This window comes from Aspergillus brunneoviolaceus (assembly GCF_003184695.1).
Source record: "Aspergillus brunneoviolaceus CBS 621.78 unplaced genomic scaffold BO95scaffold_63, whole genome shotgun sequence".
Classification (NCBI taxonomy): domain Eukaryota; kingdom Fungi; phylum Ascomycota; class Eurotiomycetes; order Eurotiales; family Aspergillaceae; genus Aspergillus; species Aspergillus brunneoviolaceus.
The window spans coordinates 193,102-208,242 of NW_020290793.1; the positions used below are offsets into that span (position 1 = coordinate 193,102).

The 15,141-nt window shown below is 51.9% G+C and overlaps 7 protein-coding genes across 7 annotated transcripts; 4 read left to right on the plus strand and 3 right to left on the minus strand.

Moving 5' to 3' along the window:
• The first annotated feature begins 619 nt into the window (after window positions 1-619).
• Window positions 620-3,146, plus strand: BO95DRAFT_420390 (flavin-containing monooxygenase). The gene is made up of 4 exons (XM_025584527.1): window positions 620-1,564; window positions 1,614-1,867; window positions 1,917-2,053; window positions 2,101-3,146. Exons 1-4 carry the CDS (start codon window positions 924-926, stop codon window positions 2,983-2,985), a joined length of 1,917 nt encoding a protein of 638 aa, XP_025439133.1. The 5' UTR covers window positions 620-923; the 3' UTR covers window positions 2,986-3,146.
• Window positions 3,113-4,344, minus strand: BO95DRAFT_503900 (BTB/POZ domain-containing protein; the record flags this gene model as incomplete). The annotated part of the gene is made up of 3 exons (XM_025591101.1): window positions 3,113-3,898; window positions 3,947-4,082; window positions 4,157-4,344. The coding sequence occupies 3 exons, from the start codon at window positions 4,342-4,344 to the stop codon at window positions 3,512-3,514; spliced, it is 711 nt and encodes a 236-aa protein (XP_025439134.1). The 3' UTR covers window positions 3,113-3,511.
• A 1,084-nt stretch (window positions 4,345-5,428) lies between these two features.
• BO95DRAFT_420392 (Zn(II)2Cys6 transcription factor) lies at window positions 5,429-7,766 on the plus strand (the record flags this gene model as incomplete). Its single annotated transcript, XM_025584528.1, has 6 exons — window positions 5,429-6,115; window positions 6,164-6,420; window positions 6,481-6,712; window positions 6,760-7,545; window positions 7,607-7,680; window positions 7,723-7,766. The coding sequence occupies exons 1-6, from the start codon at window positions 5,499-5,501 to the stop codon at window positions 7,764-7,766; spliced, it is 2,010 nt and encodes a 669-aa protein (XP_025439135.1). The 5' UTR covers window positions 5,429-5,498.
• Window positions 7,767-7,915: 149 nt separating this feature from the next.
• Window positions 7,916-8,931, plus strand: BO95DRAFT_233875 (UbiX family flavin prenyltransferase). The gene has a single exon (XM_025581287.1). It carries the CDS (start codon window positions 8,064-8,066, stop codon window positions 8,745-8,747), a length of 684 nt encoding a protein of 227 aa, XP_025439136.1. The 5' UTR covers window positions 7,916-8,063; the 3' UTR covers window positions 8,748-8,931.
• Window positions 8,932-9,704: 773 nt separating this feature from the next.
• Window positions 9,705-11,384, plus strand: BO95DRAFT_517034 (putative extracellular lipase; the record flags this gene model as incomplete). The annotated part of the gene is made up of 1 exon (XM_025591868.1): window positions 9,705-11,384. One exon carries the CDS (start codon window positions 9,705-9,707, stop codon window positions 11,382-11,384), a length of 1,680 nt encoding a protein of 559 aa, XP_025439137.1.
• A 405-nt stretch (window positions 11,385-11,789) lies between these two features.
• Window positions 11,790-13,060, minus strand: BO95DRAFT_475785 (FAD-dependent oxidoreductase; the record flags this gene model as incomplete). Its single annotated transcript, XM_025589880.1, has 3 exons — window positions 12,981-13,060; window positions 12,180-12,929; window positions 11,790-12,135 (listed from the first exon to the last, which is right to left on the minus strand). Exons 1-3 carry the CDS (start codon window positions 13,007-13,009, stop codon window positions 11,790-11,792), a joined length of 1,125 nt encoding a protein of 374 aa, XP_025439138.1. The 5' UTR covers window positions 13,010-13,060.
• Window positions 13,061-13,197: 137 nt separating this feature from the next.
• Window positions 13,198-14,305, minus strand: BO95DRAFT_445895 (uncharacterized protein). Its single transcript, XM_025587247.1, has one exon. It carries the CDS (start codon window positions 14,174-14,176, stop codon window positions 13,670-13,672), a length of 507 nt encoding a protein of 168 aa, XP_025439139.1. The 5' UTR covers window positions 14,177-14,305; the 3' UTR covers window positions 13,198-13,669.
• Between the last annotated feature and the right edge of the window lie 836 nt (window positions 14,306-15,141).

Genomic DNA, 15,141 nt, shown 5'->3' on the forward strand with positions numbered 1-15,141 from the left:
GAGGATTGTTGCTATATTCCGCACGTATAACGGTCGAGGATGAAGCCCTCGCTTTACAAGCGAGAGAATCCAATTCTTTAAAGCCTCTTCTTCAAGATAAGTCAATTTCATAGAGTTAGCACGGTTATTTGACTTTGCTTTAACTCCTTGCAGGCGTCCTCGTAGGGATGAACGCGGAATCTCAAATATACGTGCTGCTTCCGCTATAAAAAGAAATTCGCCCTTTTGAATAGCCTCAATCGCAAGGCAGATTCGGCTATCTTGATCCACCAAAGATTTTGACGATTGAGGCATTTTTGGTGGAGTTGTTGGTGGTTGAATTGCTTCATGTTGAAGAACGCGAGACTGACGCGCGCGGGTGGCGGGTGGCTTACCATGGCGGGTGGCTTACCGATTACGTTACCGAGTTCAAGCCACAGCTGGCTAGCAGATACAGCGACATCCAAGCCCCCAAGCACCTCATTCGTTACCTAACTATCGCTAGCTGTAGTGGCTGGTGATAGGCTGTCTACCGCACCCACCGCCTGCGGCGTACCGTTATCGTTATCGCAACGGGCCGATCGAGTCCCGGGCCTTCCCCTCATTTCCCCTCAAATGTTACCAGTCTCTCGTCAGTATACGCTCTATTGTTAGGTTCCCCCATTGAAAGAAAAAGCTCCTACTCGCTGCACCTCTCGATATGACTGGGGTCAACTGATGGCATGCAGGTGCTGAGTCACGGTCCTTACCACGTACTCAGATAAGCCTGCAACATTATCAGCCTGAAGCATGTTAACAATTTCCACGGCGGGCGCATAATGATAAACCCCTCTCTGATCTCGGTGGTATTCCTGTTGACCTGACACCCCCAGGCCACACATACAAGCAGATCCCAGCCAGTCTGTATAATTTCTATACATCAAAAAAGTTGACCGAAAACCAAGATGGGCTCCATCAACCCACCCAACCCCGTCTTCCAGAAGTACGGCGTACCGGACTCAGTTTTCCGCCTAGGGAGCAACAGTGCGGGACCGCACCCCTCATCCTCCACCCGCCCCGCTCACCATTCAGAATGGGACATCCCATCCGACCGTGGCTATGTCGTTTCCAACCACTTGATCAACGAACCGCCACCAGACCACAAAGCCTTCAAGATCATTATCCTAGGAGCAGGGGCGGCAGGAATAGACTTCTTGCACCATGCACCCGCCGCCCTTGAAGCCCTGGGCGTTGAGGTTGTCTGTTACGACAAGAATGCCGATGTGGGAGGCACATGGTACGAAAATCGATATCCCGGGTGTGCGTGTGACATTCCCAGTGTGGCGTATACGTTTCCTTGGAAGACTAACCCAGGATGGACGAGTTACTATTCCGGTGCCAAGGAGATATGGGAGTACATGAAACAGATCGTGGAGGAAGAGGGGATGATGCGGTACATTCGCTTGAAAACAGCGGTGACATCGGCTGTGTGGGATGAAAGTCGAAGCAAGTGGCTGATCAAAGTGCGGCGGACTGACCATGATGGACATGCGGAGGAATGGCAGGAAGAGTGTGATATGTTCATCAATGGATGTGGTTTTCTCAAGTATGCTCCTGGCTATGCAAGCCCTGTGCGAGAGAACTGACGTCTTCAGTGCATGGAAATGGCCGGATATAACCGGACTACACTCATTCAAAGGCAAGCTTTTTCATACAGCTGCATACCCCGAAAGATTGAGCCTGAAGGATCAGAAGGTGGCCGTCATCGGGTCGGGTAGCTCAGGTGTGCAAGTCGTGGCTAGCATCCAAGATGACGTATCTCAGCTATACACCTGGGTAAGAAGCCCTGTGTGGATCACAGCGGCCTTTGGGCAAAGCTTTGCTGGGAAGGACGGCCGCAATTTTGACTGTAAGCTGTCTGTCCAATCTGTGAGACTCTTGGTTTTAACAGGTAATAGACTCTTCTGAGCAAAAGGAAGATTTTAGGCTCGACCCGGAGAAGTATCATCGGTACAAGAAAGCTGTAGAGAACGAGTTGAATCAGCGCATCAAGCTCGCTTTGCGCGATACGGCAGAGTCCGACGCCGCCAATGCAGTAAGTACTCTCTTGCAAACACTTGCCTGGATACTCACCCTCTATAGTACGCATACAGCGAAATGTATACTAAGCTTCAATCCAAACCCCATGTTCGCGATGCCATCATCCCTACCAATTTCAACGTTGCCTGCCGACGACCCACACCAGGCAATGGCTTTCTCGAAGCTATAGCTTCTGAAAAGACAACCGTCTTCACCTCACCAATCAAAGATATCACTCCTCGCGGCTTCATCGACTCCGCCACAGGAACCGAGCATGAGGTAGATGTGATAATCTGTGCAACTGGCTTCAACACCTCCTACCAGCCTCGCTTTCCGCTTATTGGTTTAGACGGGGTCAGTCTAGCAGATAAGTGGTCTGACACGCCAACAAGCTACCTTGCCATCGCCGTCGACGGATTCCCGAATTACTTCACCTATTCGGGCCCATTTGCTCCAGTTGGCCACGGCTCCATCCTCCCGATCCTCTCGCATATAACACACTACCTCATCCAAACGATTCAACGCATGCGCAAGCAACATATCCGTCGCCTGAGTCCCAAGCCCGCTGCGGTGGAAGACTTCGTCGAGCATGCTCAGACTTACCTTCCTCGGACCTGCTGGGCGGATCCGTGCTCGAGCTGGTTCAAGCAAGGGAGGAAAGATGGACCGGTGATAGTGTGGCCCGGTTCGCGCCTGGCATTCTTTGAATTGTTGCAAACGCCAACATTGAGCGACTATGATGTTGCGTATTGGAGCGGCAATCGGTTCGGGTACCTTGGGTCCGGGTTTGTGGACGTGGAGTTTCCCTCGGGCGAGCACGATTTAACTTGGTACTTGGATTGGTATTCGGGTAATGAAACATGGAAGAAGAAGGGTATGGAGGTTGAAAAGGATGAGGTTTATAAGTTCAAAGAGTTAAGTGTGGGAGCCTTGGCTAATGAAGGATGATATGCCTAGATGTGTATCCGAACTGCTGCAGCTGAACTACTGCAAGTAGCATGCTATGCTCTAGAAGTTCGCCACCCACCAAAAACATGCACTCAATTTACAATCCACTGTTACTCTATCGCGACCTATCTACTGCTAGATACATGAGAAATGCAACCAAGATGTGGAACCCTGAAAGGGGGATAAATCATTGTAATCCTACAAACCACGCGTTATGCAATCTTGCAAAGCAGTCGCAATGACGCCCAATCGCTTAGTCACATATCCGAAGAGCCAGCCTCCTATGAGCTTCCGCACGATTAACCACTGAACTCAGTGCCTGCTCTGCTGAAGCCAACCGACGCCGCAGCCGATCCACCTCATCCATCGCAATAAACGCCAAATCGCGCCCCAAACACGGCACTTGCTCCAGCAACTGCGGCGTCAAGGCCCGGCCTCGAAACCCAGGGCCCGCGCGGTAGATGGTCTGACTGTGCAGGATCTCAGGCATGACGCGCTGGTGCAGACGCACGTAGTTCCAGGCGCGTCAGTCATAGATCTCAGCCATCGCCGCTGCGAGCCCGTCCTCGTCCTGACGTAGCGACCACAGCGCGGTCGAGAAGCGGTCCGCCGCGAGGGCTTGAAGACTCTCGATCACGAAGTATTCGGCTTGCGCGTACACTCTGGCGTGAAAGCACGCGGCGTAGCGGATCGCTAGCCTGTCGCGGTCAACTGCGTTGGCGATGTTGGTGTTAGGGGTACGTGTCACGGCGGTGTTCTCGCGAAGCAGGCCGCTGTCGATTGCGTTCAAGATCGTGGCACTACTGACGGTGTAGTCGCCCTTATACAGGAACTCGAGGACTCTGATCAACAGGTAGGGCGGGGTGTGTTGGAGGAGGATGGGTCTCGTCCTGTTCGTCTGTCGTCCTCGCGGCTACCGTCAGAAGTTCGCATTGAGTAGGGTTGGAAGCAGTGGATTTACCTCAGGATACGGTCTTGATTGATCAATGGTCCGAGCGAAGTACCGCGACTGGGGACAGATGATCGGACGATGCGCGGGGAAGTACTGCCCGTCGCATATGAGAGTGATATCGCTGAACAGGGGGTTCAGGAAGTATCTGGTTGGTAGTGATGTTTTATGTAAGTATGATTTGTTGGGATGGATTCGTCCTCTGGGGCTCAGAGTTCTTACGCTGCTCGCTCTGACACATCTGTAAGGAGAGGAGTTTCGTTCATCGTGGTTGGTTTGTGGTGGTGTTGTCGTGTGGGAGTTGATGTTGCGCTGAGTTCAAGTTGTGACCGACTGACAACTAACTCGGCGAGATGAGGGTAGGTTGTGACGAACCTAGAAGGATTCACATCATCTGTCACGATAATCATTTGCTGTTACTGTGATCGTAAGGTCTCTATATTCAAAGTGTGCTATCAAGGTAAAGTGAATAGTCCTCGAGTGATGATGGTAGCATCAAAGTCGATTTACGCCCTGCACGCTCACCAGATTACGCGAAGAAAATATTCTGCTATCTTCAGTGCTATATTAGGCCCCATATGTCAGCGCAAATACTCCTGCAAGTTTCTGAGAAGGCCACGGACAACTTTAGTATACAAAGATGTAGATGTGCGTCGACTCGTGGTAGAGAAATTAGGTTCTCTGGAAATGTTCAACCGAAAACCTCCAGGCTATAGTACATTTCGCCTAGAGAACGAGACCTGGATACCTAAGGCATCATTCGCAAGAAGACTATAAGCGCAGCTAAGCTCTGATTTCGCAAAAACCATGATTAGCTGCAAGATTGCATAAACTACTTCGATAAGTGCCAGCACTAGCCGTCATGTTTTCAAGAAGATGCATAAGTATTGTTCATTTATGTCCGTGGTGATGGGTGGAATGGATTGCCCACAGCCCGAGGCTCCGAGACCGGCTCCCGAGCACCGAGAAAGGAGCACTTGCTGCCTCACGATTTACCCCTTAAATTTTTGTTTGACAACCTGCAGTCTCCATCCATTATTGACCAGGCAAGAAAAGACACGAAACAGCACAGTGCATGAAGGAATGGATCTACTTTAGCCTGAGATTGTTTGGGTTCAAAGTCTCCGTGTTCTTCTTTTGTTTGTCTCTATGCTTGCCGGCCACGTAGCGCAGCTCCCGCGGCTCGGCCTGTATATCCATGCTGAGGCAGTCTGGTAAGATCGACAATTAGCGTGCCTTGAACTGCCGTTAGCCTTACATAAGATCAGCCACTATCAAAGCCAAACTTTTCCGTAAAACCCATTCAGTGTCTATGTCTCACTGAATCAAGGCTTCTGTGCTGTACCTAAACTTTTCTAAGTCCGAAGTGTAGTTAGTTGCTGAGAAGATAGCTGACTCAGCCGGATCCGAGCTTCCGGGCGTCCCGCGGCTGATCCGGGGAGGAATGGCCGCGTCTCAACCAAGCACTCTCACTCTTTCAGCGAAAGGATCATACACATAGCCATCCATCTAGTATTTTCTGCCAAGAGATGTCATCTTACCTGTCAGCATCTCGCCGGAAACAATGTCAGCGCCTATCGATCGCCAAGAGATTGACCGCGTTCTGCAGTTGAAGCGCACTCAGCGCGAGGCTCGAGCATGCTACCCGTGTCGCCAACGCAAGGTTAAATGTGACAACTCCCAGCCATGCCGAACCTGTCGCCGACGCGGCCACCCCGAGATTTGTGTATATGATCCGAGCCCACCGAAACATGGCAGCGCTCGGAGGGCAAGTCGACGAACTTCAGCTACTGCCTCAGCTACTGCCTCTCGCGACTCCCACCCACTCCCCGCATCACAGGATGCATCCAATCTGGGGTACCCGTTACAGCCACTGGCACAGACACCTGCTCCAAGCCAAACAGTTCTGCCCCCCTTCTCACATCTGCAACAGATTGACTCATCTCGGAACTATCCGCCTGATGGCCCTGAAAGTGAATTTGTGTACTCTGGTGATAATTCAGTGGTCTCCATCCTGCGTAATCGTACACATGACGCCAACGGCTCAATGGCTCGTGAGGTCGGCTCGGTCCTCGGTCTCCAAAATACCTACCATAGTTATCCGTTCATGGAGTTCAGAACCCCCGGTGATCGATGGAGAGAACTGCTTCGCATCCTCCCCCAGCGCGCCGAGGTCCTGAAGTAAGCATTCAAAAGTCTCAAGTTGTCACCTTTTCTGACCGTGTACAGGTTCTTTCACTTCTATCGCCTATCGGCGTACCCATTTAATCCTATCCTTGTAGATATCGAGCGGTTCGAGCTGGATCTCTGTTCATATCTGAATGCATTGGCCAGTGGAGAGCTACAAGATCCCTCTCGCATTTCCGACCGCTGGGCTAGCGAAAAGTCGGTTGCTCATATCAGCCTGCTCCTCGCTACTCTGGCCGCTGGAGCACACTACTCCGACCTGGAGCATATACAGCGCTCGGAGCTGTGTCTCGACTTTGGTATGCACCTCTTACGCACATCTTCAGTTGTCTGTCATGATGAATGCTAACTTCTTGAAGCAAGGCGCTCCTTCCAAGCTTTACGCCTAGCGAATTTCCTCTTCCGACCAACGTTCGACATTATCCAGTCTCTGCTCATCCTCGGAAACACACTGCAGAATACTGGTCAATCAGATTCGGCTTGGGCGTTACTTGGCAGCACAGTGCGTCTAGCTCAGACCATTGGACTTCACACCGAAAAGAGCGTCGCCCATTTGCCAGATCATGTCAAGTCCAAAGCGAGAAGATTATGGTGAGGCACACCGGAACAATCACAGATTGAGAGCTAACATACTACAGGTTCACAGTTGTGTGGCAGGACAGCCTCTTATGCCTTTGCTACGATCGACCTCCAATTGTCACCGTGACCGGCTGGTCTCTCGACGATTCTGCTTTCTCGGGGAGGGAATTAAATTACATGGACATGATGCATTTTCTTTGTCGGATCGCCTTGGATATACTTACGGCTAGTGAGATGGAGATGCAACAGCCTTCTCGGTTACTGGACATATTGGCCACGGTGGACAGAGTTTGCCAACGAGCGCAACCTCACCTAAAGAGCCTGCAAGAATGCAAAACGCTGCAACACAACCTGGAGCACTTGGCCTTGAAGATGCACATTGCTTTCGCAGTCTCCGTCGTCACTCGACCGGCACTCAAGCGATCTGGAGTCCGGGATTCGGCCCAGGACATTCTGCGGATGCGCGCCAAGTGCAGTCTGATTGACGCGTCCAACACTTTCCTCGAGTTCCAGGCTCTCAGCGTGGTGCCTCTGCGGACGTGGTCCATGGTGCATACAGTAATTAGCTCGACTCTGCTGCTCTGCATTTGGGAGGAGACGCGCAACGATGCTGAGTGTCGTGACTTGCAGCAGAAGGTGATTGAGGTCTTTTCTGCCGCCGGTTCTGTGGGCTCGGTGGAGAGATCGGGCTCGGAGAACGGGCAATGGCTGTCGGAGAGACACATTCGGGCGCTGATTACCTTGCGAAACGCGGTGCGGACGGCACTGGAGCGGGAGAAGGAAGAGGGCGACGTCGGGCCACCGAATAATCCGGAGCAGGCCGAGACCCTCATGCCTGCATTCGGGTATGTGATCCACTGAACCATATCCACTTGTGGGGCTGACGGAGTGCTAACAATGGTGCAGAATCCCCAACGGCTTTCCTGATGTCTTGGGGCAGGACTTCTCGCCGATGTCCTATCTCGATTCAATTATGAATGGTAAGTCGAGTGATCGTTGTGCCTTCATCTTGCTAACGGCAGAAGTGCCCATATTCGATCTGTCCCAAGAGATTGATTTCTCCTGAGCCGGCTCCGACTGGAATGGATGACGTAGTTAGACCGTTTCACTTTACGGAGCCTCTCGGCACTTCGGAGACCTCGGAGTCTCGGGGCAGTTTGTCTTCCTCTGTGCCATAGCCCGAGTGAAGGCAAAGAAATATGTGAGAAGAAGCAACAAACTCCTCTGCGAGTTATCAGACGGATCGCCACGAGAGACGTATATAACTATCCAGGAATGCCTCATCGGTGATAGTCCTTCAAGCACTCACAGTCACTCATCAAACGCATACATTTTCGGATACATATTACCTGAATTCGCCCATATGTTCAGCTCAATCCTTCCCGGTACTGCTACACCTAACTCCGGTCGCTCCGCCTCTCCCCCTCACGACATGACCTCCGAACAAAGTCGTTCAGCGCACCCTGCGCCCACAACCCGTCGACGTCGCATTGTGGTTGCAATGACAGGCGCTACCGGAGCGTTGCTTGGGATCAAAGTGTTGATTGCTCTACGTCGATTGAACGTGGAAACCCACTTGGTCCTGAGTAAATGGGCGGAAGCTACGATTAAATACGAAACCGATTACCATCCATCAAATGTCAGAGCTCTAGCCGACCACGTACACAATATCAATGATATGGCGGCACCGATATCGAGCGGGTCGTTCCGGGCGGACGGGATGATCGTGGTGCCTTGCAGCATGAAGACTTTGGCGGCCATCCACTCAGGATTCTGTGATGATCTCATCTCTCGCACGGCGGATGTGATGCTCAAGGAGCGACGACGACTGGTTTTGGTGGCGCGCGAGACGCCGCTAAGCGAGATTCATCTGCGAAACATGCTCGAGGTTACACGCGCCGGAGCGGTTATCTTCCCGCCCGTACCGGCGTTTTATACCAAAGCGGCAGGTGTTGATGAGTTAATCGACCAGAGTGTCGGACGAATGCTGGATCTGTTCGATCTGGACACTGGAGATTTCGAGCGATGGAACGGATGGGAAAAGTGATGGGAGTTGTCTTTGGTCGCATTTTCTTTTTATGGGCGCATATACCTCTTTTTGAGTGCAAATGGGTTTAAGTTCAGGGGCGTGATCTGCTTTTACGGTTAGACTTTGGTTGAATAATAGACCTATTTTTGGGGCCGGACGGCCTTTGAGAATCGACGAACCGCGGATGATTTTCGCTACCACGAACCTGGATCTCCATGTGTTTCTACCCTTTTCGGATGGTCCGCTCGGAGACCCAAACAACCAACCTTGAATTCTTCACAACTTCCCCACTGAAATGTTGGGTCTGTGTCAGGAACAGCACTCAATCGGCTAAACGGCAATGCAAACCCGACGTCCAAGCCGACAATGCTGAGTCAATTTGACGAATGACTTGTCGACCAGCAAGTTTGGCAAGAATCCAGGAAAGCGCATTGACAAAATCTTCGGAGGAGCTCCTTGCCCCGCATGGAAATGATCACCGGCACAATGCATACAATAGCGGGGAAAGGGGTGCGGGGTCCCTCTCGTTCATCCTGGTATTCGGCAGTTCAGCCCTAAAAGCAGCGACTCCGTCTGGTTTCCAAGGCATTTAGACTGTCGCAAACCTCGGTTCATGTGTGAGATTTCAAACAACCGCTTCTTCAGGGTGCTCCGCTTCTCGACATCTCCACTTCTTGTCGGCTTGGGTTGTGCCTGGCGCAGTCTCCTGACCGGCCGATCGTATTATGCCAATGCGACTGATTTCTCGAATACGACGGCAGAGAGGGGAAGACAAGGGTTTCAACCGAGGAGACACATGGGCAAACAAAGGACTATGGCATCCTGGCTCTCAAGTGGACATGTCCGAAAGTGAGGACGAGGGGCTGCATACCAAAAATGGGTTCATGAAGACAAAATGGAGGCCTATATAACTCACGAGCTAGGTGGCCTGCTGAGTAGTATTGTTGAACGTTGAGGTTCGACTCTCAGGCAATCATGAAGGCCCCCTATTTCCTCTGGCTTGCCCTTTCGTGGGTGGCTCACGCGGTGCCCGCGCCGCGCGCCGCAGCGCCTACTGTGACAATTGCCAGTCCAGCTGCGACTGTCATTGGAAAAGCTGGCAATGTGGAAGTCTTCAACAACATTCCTTTCGCGCAGGCGCCCACCGGCTCACTGCGCTTGAAGCCCCCACAGCCGATCCAGACGTCGCTTGGGACAGTTCAAGCGACCGGGAGCTCCAAGTCATGCCCGCAGTTTTATTTCTCGACCAGCGATTTCCCGGCCTCAGTTCTGGGTATCCTCGCCGACAATCCTCTGGTACAAGTCGCCACCAATGCCGGCGAGGACTGCCTTAACATCGACATCCGTCGCCCGGCTGGAACTACCGCCGACTCGAAATTGCCCGTGCTTGTTTGGATCTTCGGAGGTGGATTCGAGCTTGGGTCGAAGTCCATGTATGATGGGACGTCGTTGGTTTCGTCTTCGGTTGATTTGAACCTGCCTGTCATCTTCGTTGCAATGAACTACCGCGTGGGTGGCTTCGGCTTTTTGCCTGGCAAGGAGATCAAGGAGGATGGGTCCTCTAATCTTGGTTTGCTGGACCAACGTTTGGCTCTGGAGTGGGTGGCTGATAACATTGCGGCCTTTGGAGGAGACCCAGACAAGGTGACTATCTGGGGTGAATCGGCGGGCGCGATCTCGGTCTTCGATCAGATGGTGCTCTATGACGGCGACAACACCTACAAGGGTAAACCGCTTTTCCGAGGCGGTATCATGGACTCAGGAAGCGTTGTACCGGCTGATCCAGTTGACGGGGTCAAGGGACAAGCAATCTACGACACCGTCGTCTCGACTGCTAAATGCTCTTCTTCCAACGACACACTCGCCTGTCTTCGAGACCTGTCGTACGACGAATTCCTGAATGCCGTGAACTCTGTGCCTGGGCTGCTGAGCTACAGCTCCATCGCCCTGTCGTATCTCCCACGGCCGGACGGAAAGGTGCTCACCGCATCTCCAGATGTCCTTGGCAAGGCCGGCAAATTCGCGCAGGTGCCTTTCATTGTGGGCGACCAAGAGGACGAGGGAACACTGTTCGCCCTCTTTCAGGGCAACATCACCACAACGGACGAGCTAGTCAAGTATCTCGCCGACTATTTTTTCTATGACGCCAGCCAGGAGGAACTCCAGGAACTCGTCGACCTCTACCCAGACACCACGACCTACGGATCCCCGTTCCGCACCGGCACCGGCAACAACCTCTACCCGCAATTCAAACGCCTCGCTGCCATCCTTGGCGACCTGACCTTCACCATTACCCGTCGGGCCTTCCTGGCCTACGCCGCCGAGATAGCACCCAACCTACCGACCTGGTCCTACCTGTCGAGCTACGACTACGGCACCCCGATCCTCGGTACTTTCCACGGCAGTGATCTGATACAGGTGTTCTACGGGATCTGGCCCAATTACGCGGCCAAGTCCAGCCACACCTACTATTTCAGTTTCGTGCATGACCTCGACCCCAACGCCCACCGTGGCGTTTATCCGGAATGGCCCCAGTGGAAGGAGAATAGGCAGCTGTTGAACTTCGAGGCCAATGCGGTGGGTCTGATGGGGGATACGTTCCGCAACGGCACGTATGATTTCATTTTGGAACATGTGGATGCTTTCCATATCTAGCCATGTTGGTTGATGTGTGGTACATATATAATTTTGGATAAATAGTTGATAATGAGGTATAATGAGAAACCTTTGGCTGAGAATTTCAACTTGAGAGATACGGCGTGATCTCACGAACAACGTGAATGCCCCAGAGGGGCTGTGAAAATCCAGTTGAAAAGAAAGGAATCAGGCGTTGGCCTTTTTGGGTCGTCCGGCCACGTGATCTCGAGCAAATCTCCAGGCAGGATTCTCCATTTGCCTCCATGGGTTTCATCAACCATTTCACCAACCTTGAGAGGTCAAATTGCTTATTTTCTTGATCCTACTGTAATTCATGTCAACAAGCCCAAACTGGTCCCCAATAGTGCATGTAAACTCGAGAAACAGGCGTGCTGATATCGAAAAAGATAAATTGTCGGGATATCAAGCTTGACTCTCCTCGATGCACAAGCTAACCAAGTCATCTACCCGATCCGCGATCCCCCAGCTCAACTTATACCCGCTTGGACCAGCTCCATAGCAATGAACCACCGGGACCGACTCCTGTTCGTTCTTCATACCATTTTCAGCTGTATCCTGAAAGACAAGATGACCTTTCTCTAATCGCAGTCCACCATGTCGCATCGGACGTCGAGCAATATACACCTCGCGAACATCGAATCCCAGCGTTGGGCTGGTGCGATCCTCTTGGCCCCCGAGTAGTTCCGGGCACAGTGCTGCAGCTCTCGAAAGGATAGAAGTTGTGGCATTATCGGAGATGACATGCGACCTGAACCATCAGCACTAGACAAAAGAAGCAAGCGATGCACGTACCAATTATTCGGCTCCTTCGTCCCACCTATAATCGTGCCCCCACCAAGGGGCCTAGGGATAATGACGGTCGTCGATCCATCCGACCAATGATGGCTCACAGTCTTGTCACAGCGATTAGCAACCGCAATAAACTGCCCTCGAGAGGGGTACGACTGCGGATCATCGAAGCCACGCCCACTGGCGTTGACCACCGCAAGAATCCCCCGATCCTTGTGGTATTCCTGTTCCCGATACACGAAGACCGCCTCCTCAAGCGCTACCAGATCCCGACAAATGAATTGGACCCCGAGCTTCTCAGCTTGGCGTTCCAGCCATCGTAAATACATAGGCGAGTTCAACACCCAAGCGGTATACGTCACTCCAAGCTTGATCGACTCATGCCCCTGTGGGTACTCCCGGGATTCGAGAACGCGGAAGCCGGGCCACGAGGCGTAGCCGTTTTCCTGGGTCAGCTTCGGGTCGAAGTAGGCCGGGTCCGCCACGTCGAAGAATTCCACGCCAGGGACGAATTGTATGCTGGCCTCGGGATGGATTGCCGACAATCGTTCAAGCTCTCGGTAGGTTTCTCGCATTAGTGTCTCCTCGAGACGGTCCTCGGGTTTGGTGCTGGGGACAGGTCGGAAATGTGCACCGGCCCATGGGGAGGCATAGTCGATGTGGAGGTCGCCGGGGAATTCTTTGGAGATGATGGTCACGCGGTGGCCGGTCTGAGCGAGGCGAATGGCGCTGCTGAGGCCGATGACTCCTGCGCTTCGTGGGTCTTAGTGCGCTAGATTTCATGAGAAGTGCAATTAGGCTTACCCGACAATGATGACTGAGGTTCTATTCATAATGGCGAAGATGAAGATACAAGAGAAGAGGGTAGGCTGTTGTAGTATAACAAGGAGTGAGGTACTTCCGTTTGACCTCGGATGTGTTGTCGGTGTCTCAATTCGGTGGCCCCGTGACCTGCGTGACTCATTATACTTTTACACTCCTTACAACTCCCCCTACAGCGAGCATTCGTCTAGGCTTGATTCAGCTCGAATATCTAGATCAAATCAAATGTTATCTGAAGTGATCGCATGGAACAACTTAATCGGAATCTAATATCCGCTGAAACCACTCACGGTATACTTATCAATGCCATGCCAAGTCACAGTTGATGGACAGCGAGGGAGCCATAATTCTTATTTTCTAAGACCTCTTATGATTGTAGCATTGTAAGTACATTGCACCAAGCCGTCGAGCGATCATGGCATTCTTAAACTAGCTATGCATAGAGAGAAGTTGCTCTCATCCCGGCAGCAAGCGAAAAGTTGGATATTGTGGAAAGAAGTCGAGAACAAGATGGGCTCTTTGAGCAAGACATTCGAGCACAACCAGTTATGTTTTATAGCACCCTGCGAAATATGCTTGCGCGATATCACCATGGCTTGACAGCGAGAGCATGCACCAGATCCGAATCACATTTGCGGAAGAGTTATCTGAGTGCCTAGCATCCTCACACTTCACGAAGACAACCCCAGTTGACATCTCTCGCAATGCGGGGAGTCAAGCTCGCTCTTGTTGTAATTCCTAATCTGCCCACATTTGAGACAAGTGCCTTTCAACACAAAGTCATAGCCATTATACACATCGGCCAATTTGTACCCCATCACCGCCTGTTCGAGCCGATTGAGCAGGGCCGCCTTCTCGTTCGACAATTCCTTGATTTCGCCCTCCATGTCTCGTTTTCTATTCTGCGTCAAGCGGAACACCCGTCTTGATAGGTCGTTTGCAAAGAACCGGGCCGGGAACTCTTGATGAAGAAGGTCCTCCAAATGATCGAACACAATTGTGGCCATCTTGCTACGAAGAGTTTCATCGTTCACCTCGAAGGCTAAATTGACGGCCTCTGCAAAGCCTTCGGACGACCATGGTATCTTGAGGACCTCATCCGACTTTACGAGAATGAGCTTCTGCAGCGGTTGAATATCGAAGTAATCCGCAATTGCAGCAACACGGAGGTGGGACATCAGTGCTTCGAATAAAATAGGGTGGTTTTTTAAAGTAACAATCCCTGTCTCAGTCAGCTCACTCGCTCTGTTTCCAATATTCCGGACGGTCACCGAGGTAAGACTGAGAACAGCAAAAGAGAAAGAGTGAAGGGAAATGTACCGTAGTCATCACGCGTCTCGTGCTCTGTGGTGTAGTCTCCGGTATAGAGGTATTCCCTCAGAAGTTCCACAGTGGATGGTTCAAATCCGTCGATGGAGTATACGCGAGTGGATGTCTCCTTTGGGTTGACATTTAAATTGAGAGTTAACGTAGCTCGTCTATTATAGAGACTGACTGCACTCACCTTGAATCCCCTCTCACAGGCAGCCTTGATGGCGGCGACTTGCGGGTAGACGATGACACGGTGGATGGGAAACTCGATACCAGCGCACTCTAGGGTCAAGTCCGTGTACTCCCCCTGTTTGGCCGACTCGTATTGAGTGACTTGTAGAAGGCTCGGCAACATAGTGAACCTTGTATATCCGTAGATATCAAACCGAGAGGTCAAAGCGGATGATTCGAGAGTCGTCGTTGGGGATGGCAGTGGTATGTTCCAGCCTGGTGGGTGTAACGGGTTGCGAGTCGAGCCACGCTCGCAAGAAGGAAGAAGATCCTCTTAACCATCCCAGGAAATATGAAAAGAGCCCCAGGGTGATGTGAGAGTGAGGTGATGACCGATTGAACTATCATGGCGAGGTTTCCTGGGTCAGGTTATGCTGAGTTGTGACGGACAGGAGAACGAAACATAGTTGCGCGCCAAAACTTGACAAATGCTTCGGGAGGACCTTTTAAGAGTCTTCTAGACCTTTGATCGAACTAGGGTGCCTCTTTCATGTCAGTCATTGGTCCAATGCCTCAGCAGGCCGACAATGACCATTTGCTGCTTGCGTATCTTATCAGCCCGGAACCCCGCGCGATAGCAACCCTTAGTACCCGTATCAAT

What these genes read in the sequence shown, in the direction of transcription:
- BO95DRAFT_233875 (XM_025581287.1), top strand. Translation starts at nt 8,064, where the DNA reads ATGTTCAGCTCAATCCTTCCCGGTACTGCTACACCTAACTCCGGTCGC.
- BO95DRAFT_445895 (XM_025587247.1), bottom strand. Translation starts at nt 14,176, where the DNA reads ATGTCCCACCTCCGTGTTGCTGCAATTGCGGATTACTTCGATATTCAA.
- BO95DRAFT_420390 (XM_025584527.1), top strand. Translation starts at nt 924, where the DNA reads ATGGGCTCCATCAACCCACCCAACCCCGTCTTCCAGAAGTACGGCGTA. An exon ending in AATGGATGTGGTTTTCTCAA is followed by an intron (nt 1,565 to 1,613) that starts GTATGCTCCTGG and finishes TGACGTCTTCAG; the next exon opens with TGCATGGAAATGGCCGGATA. An exon ending in GGACGGCCGCAATTTTGACT is followed by an intron (nt 1,868 to 1,916) that starts GTAAGCTGTCTG and finishes AACAGGTAATAG; the next exon opens with ACTCTTCTGAGCAAAAGGAA.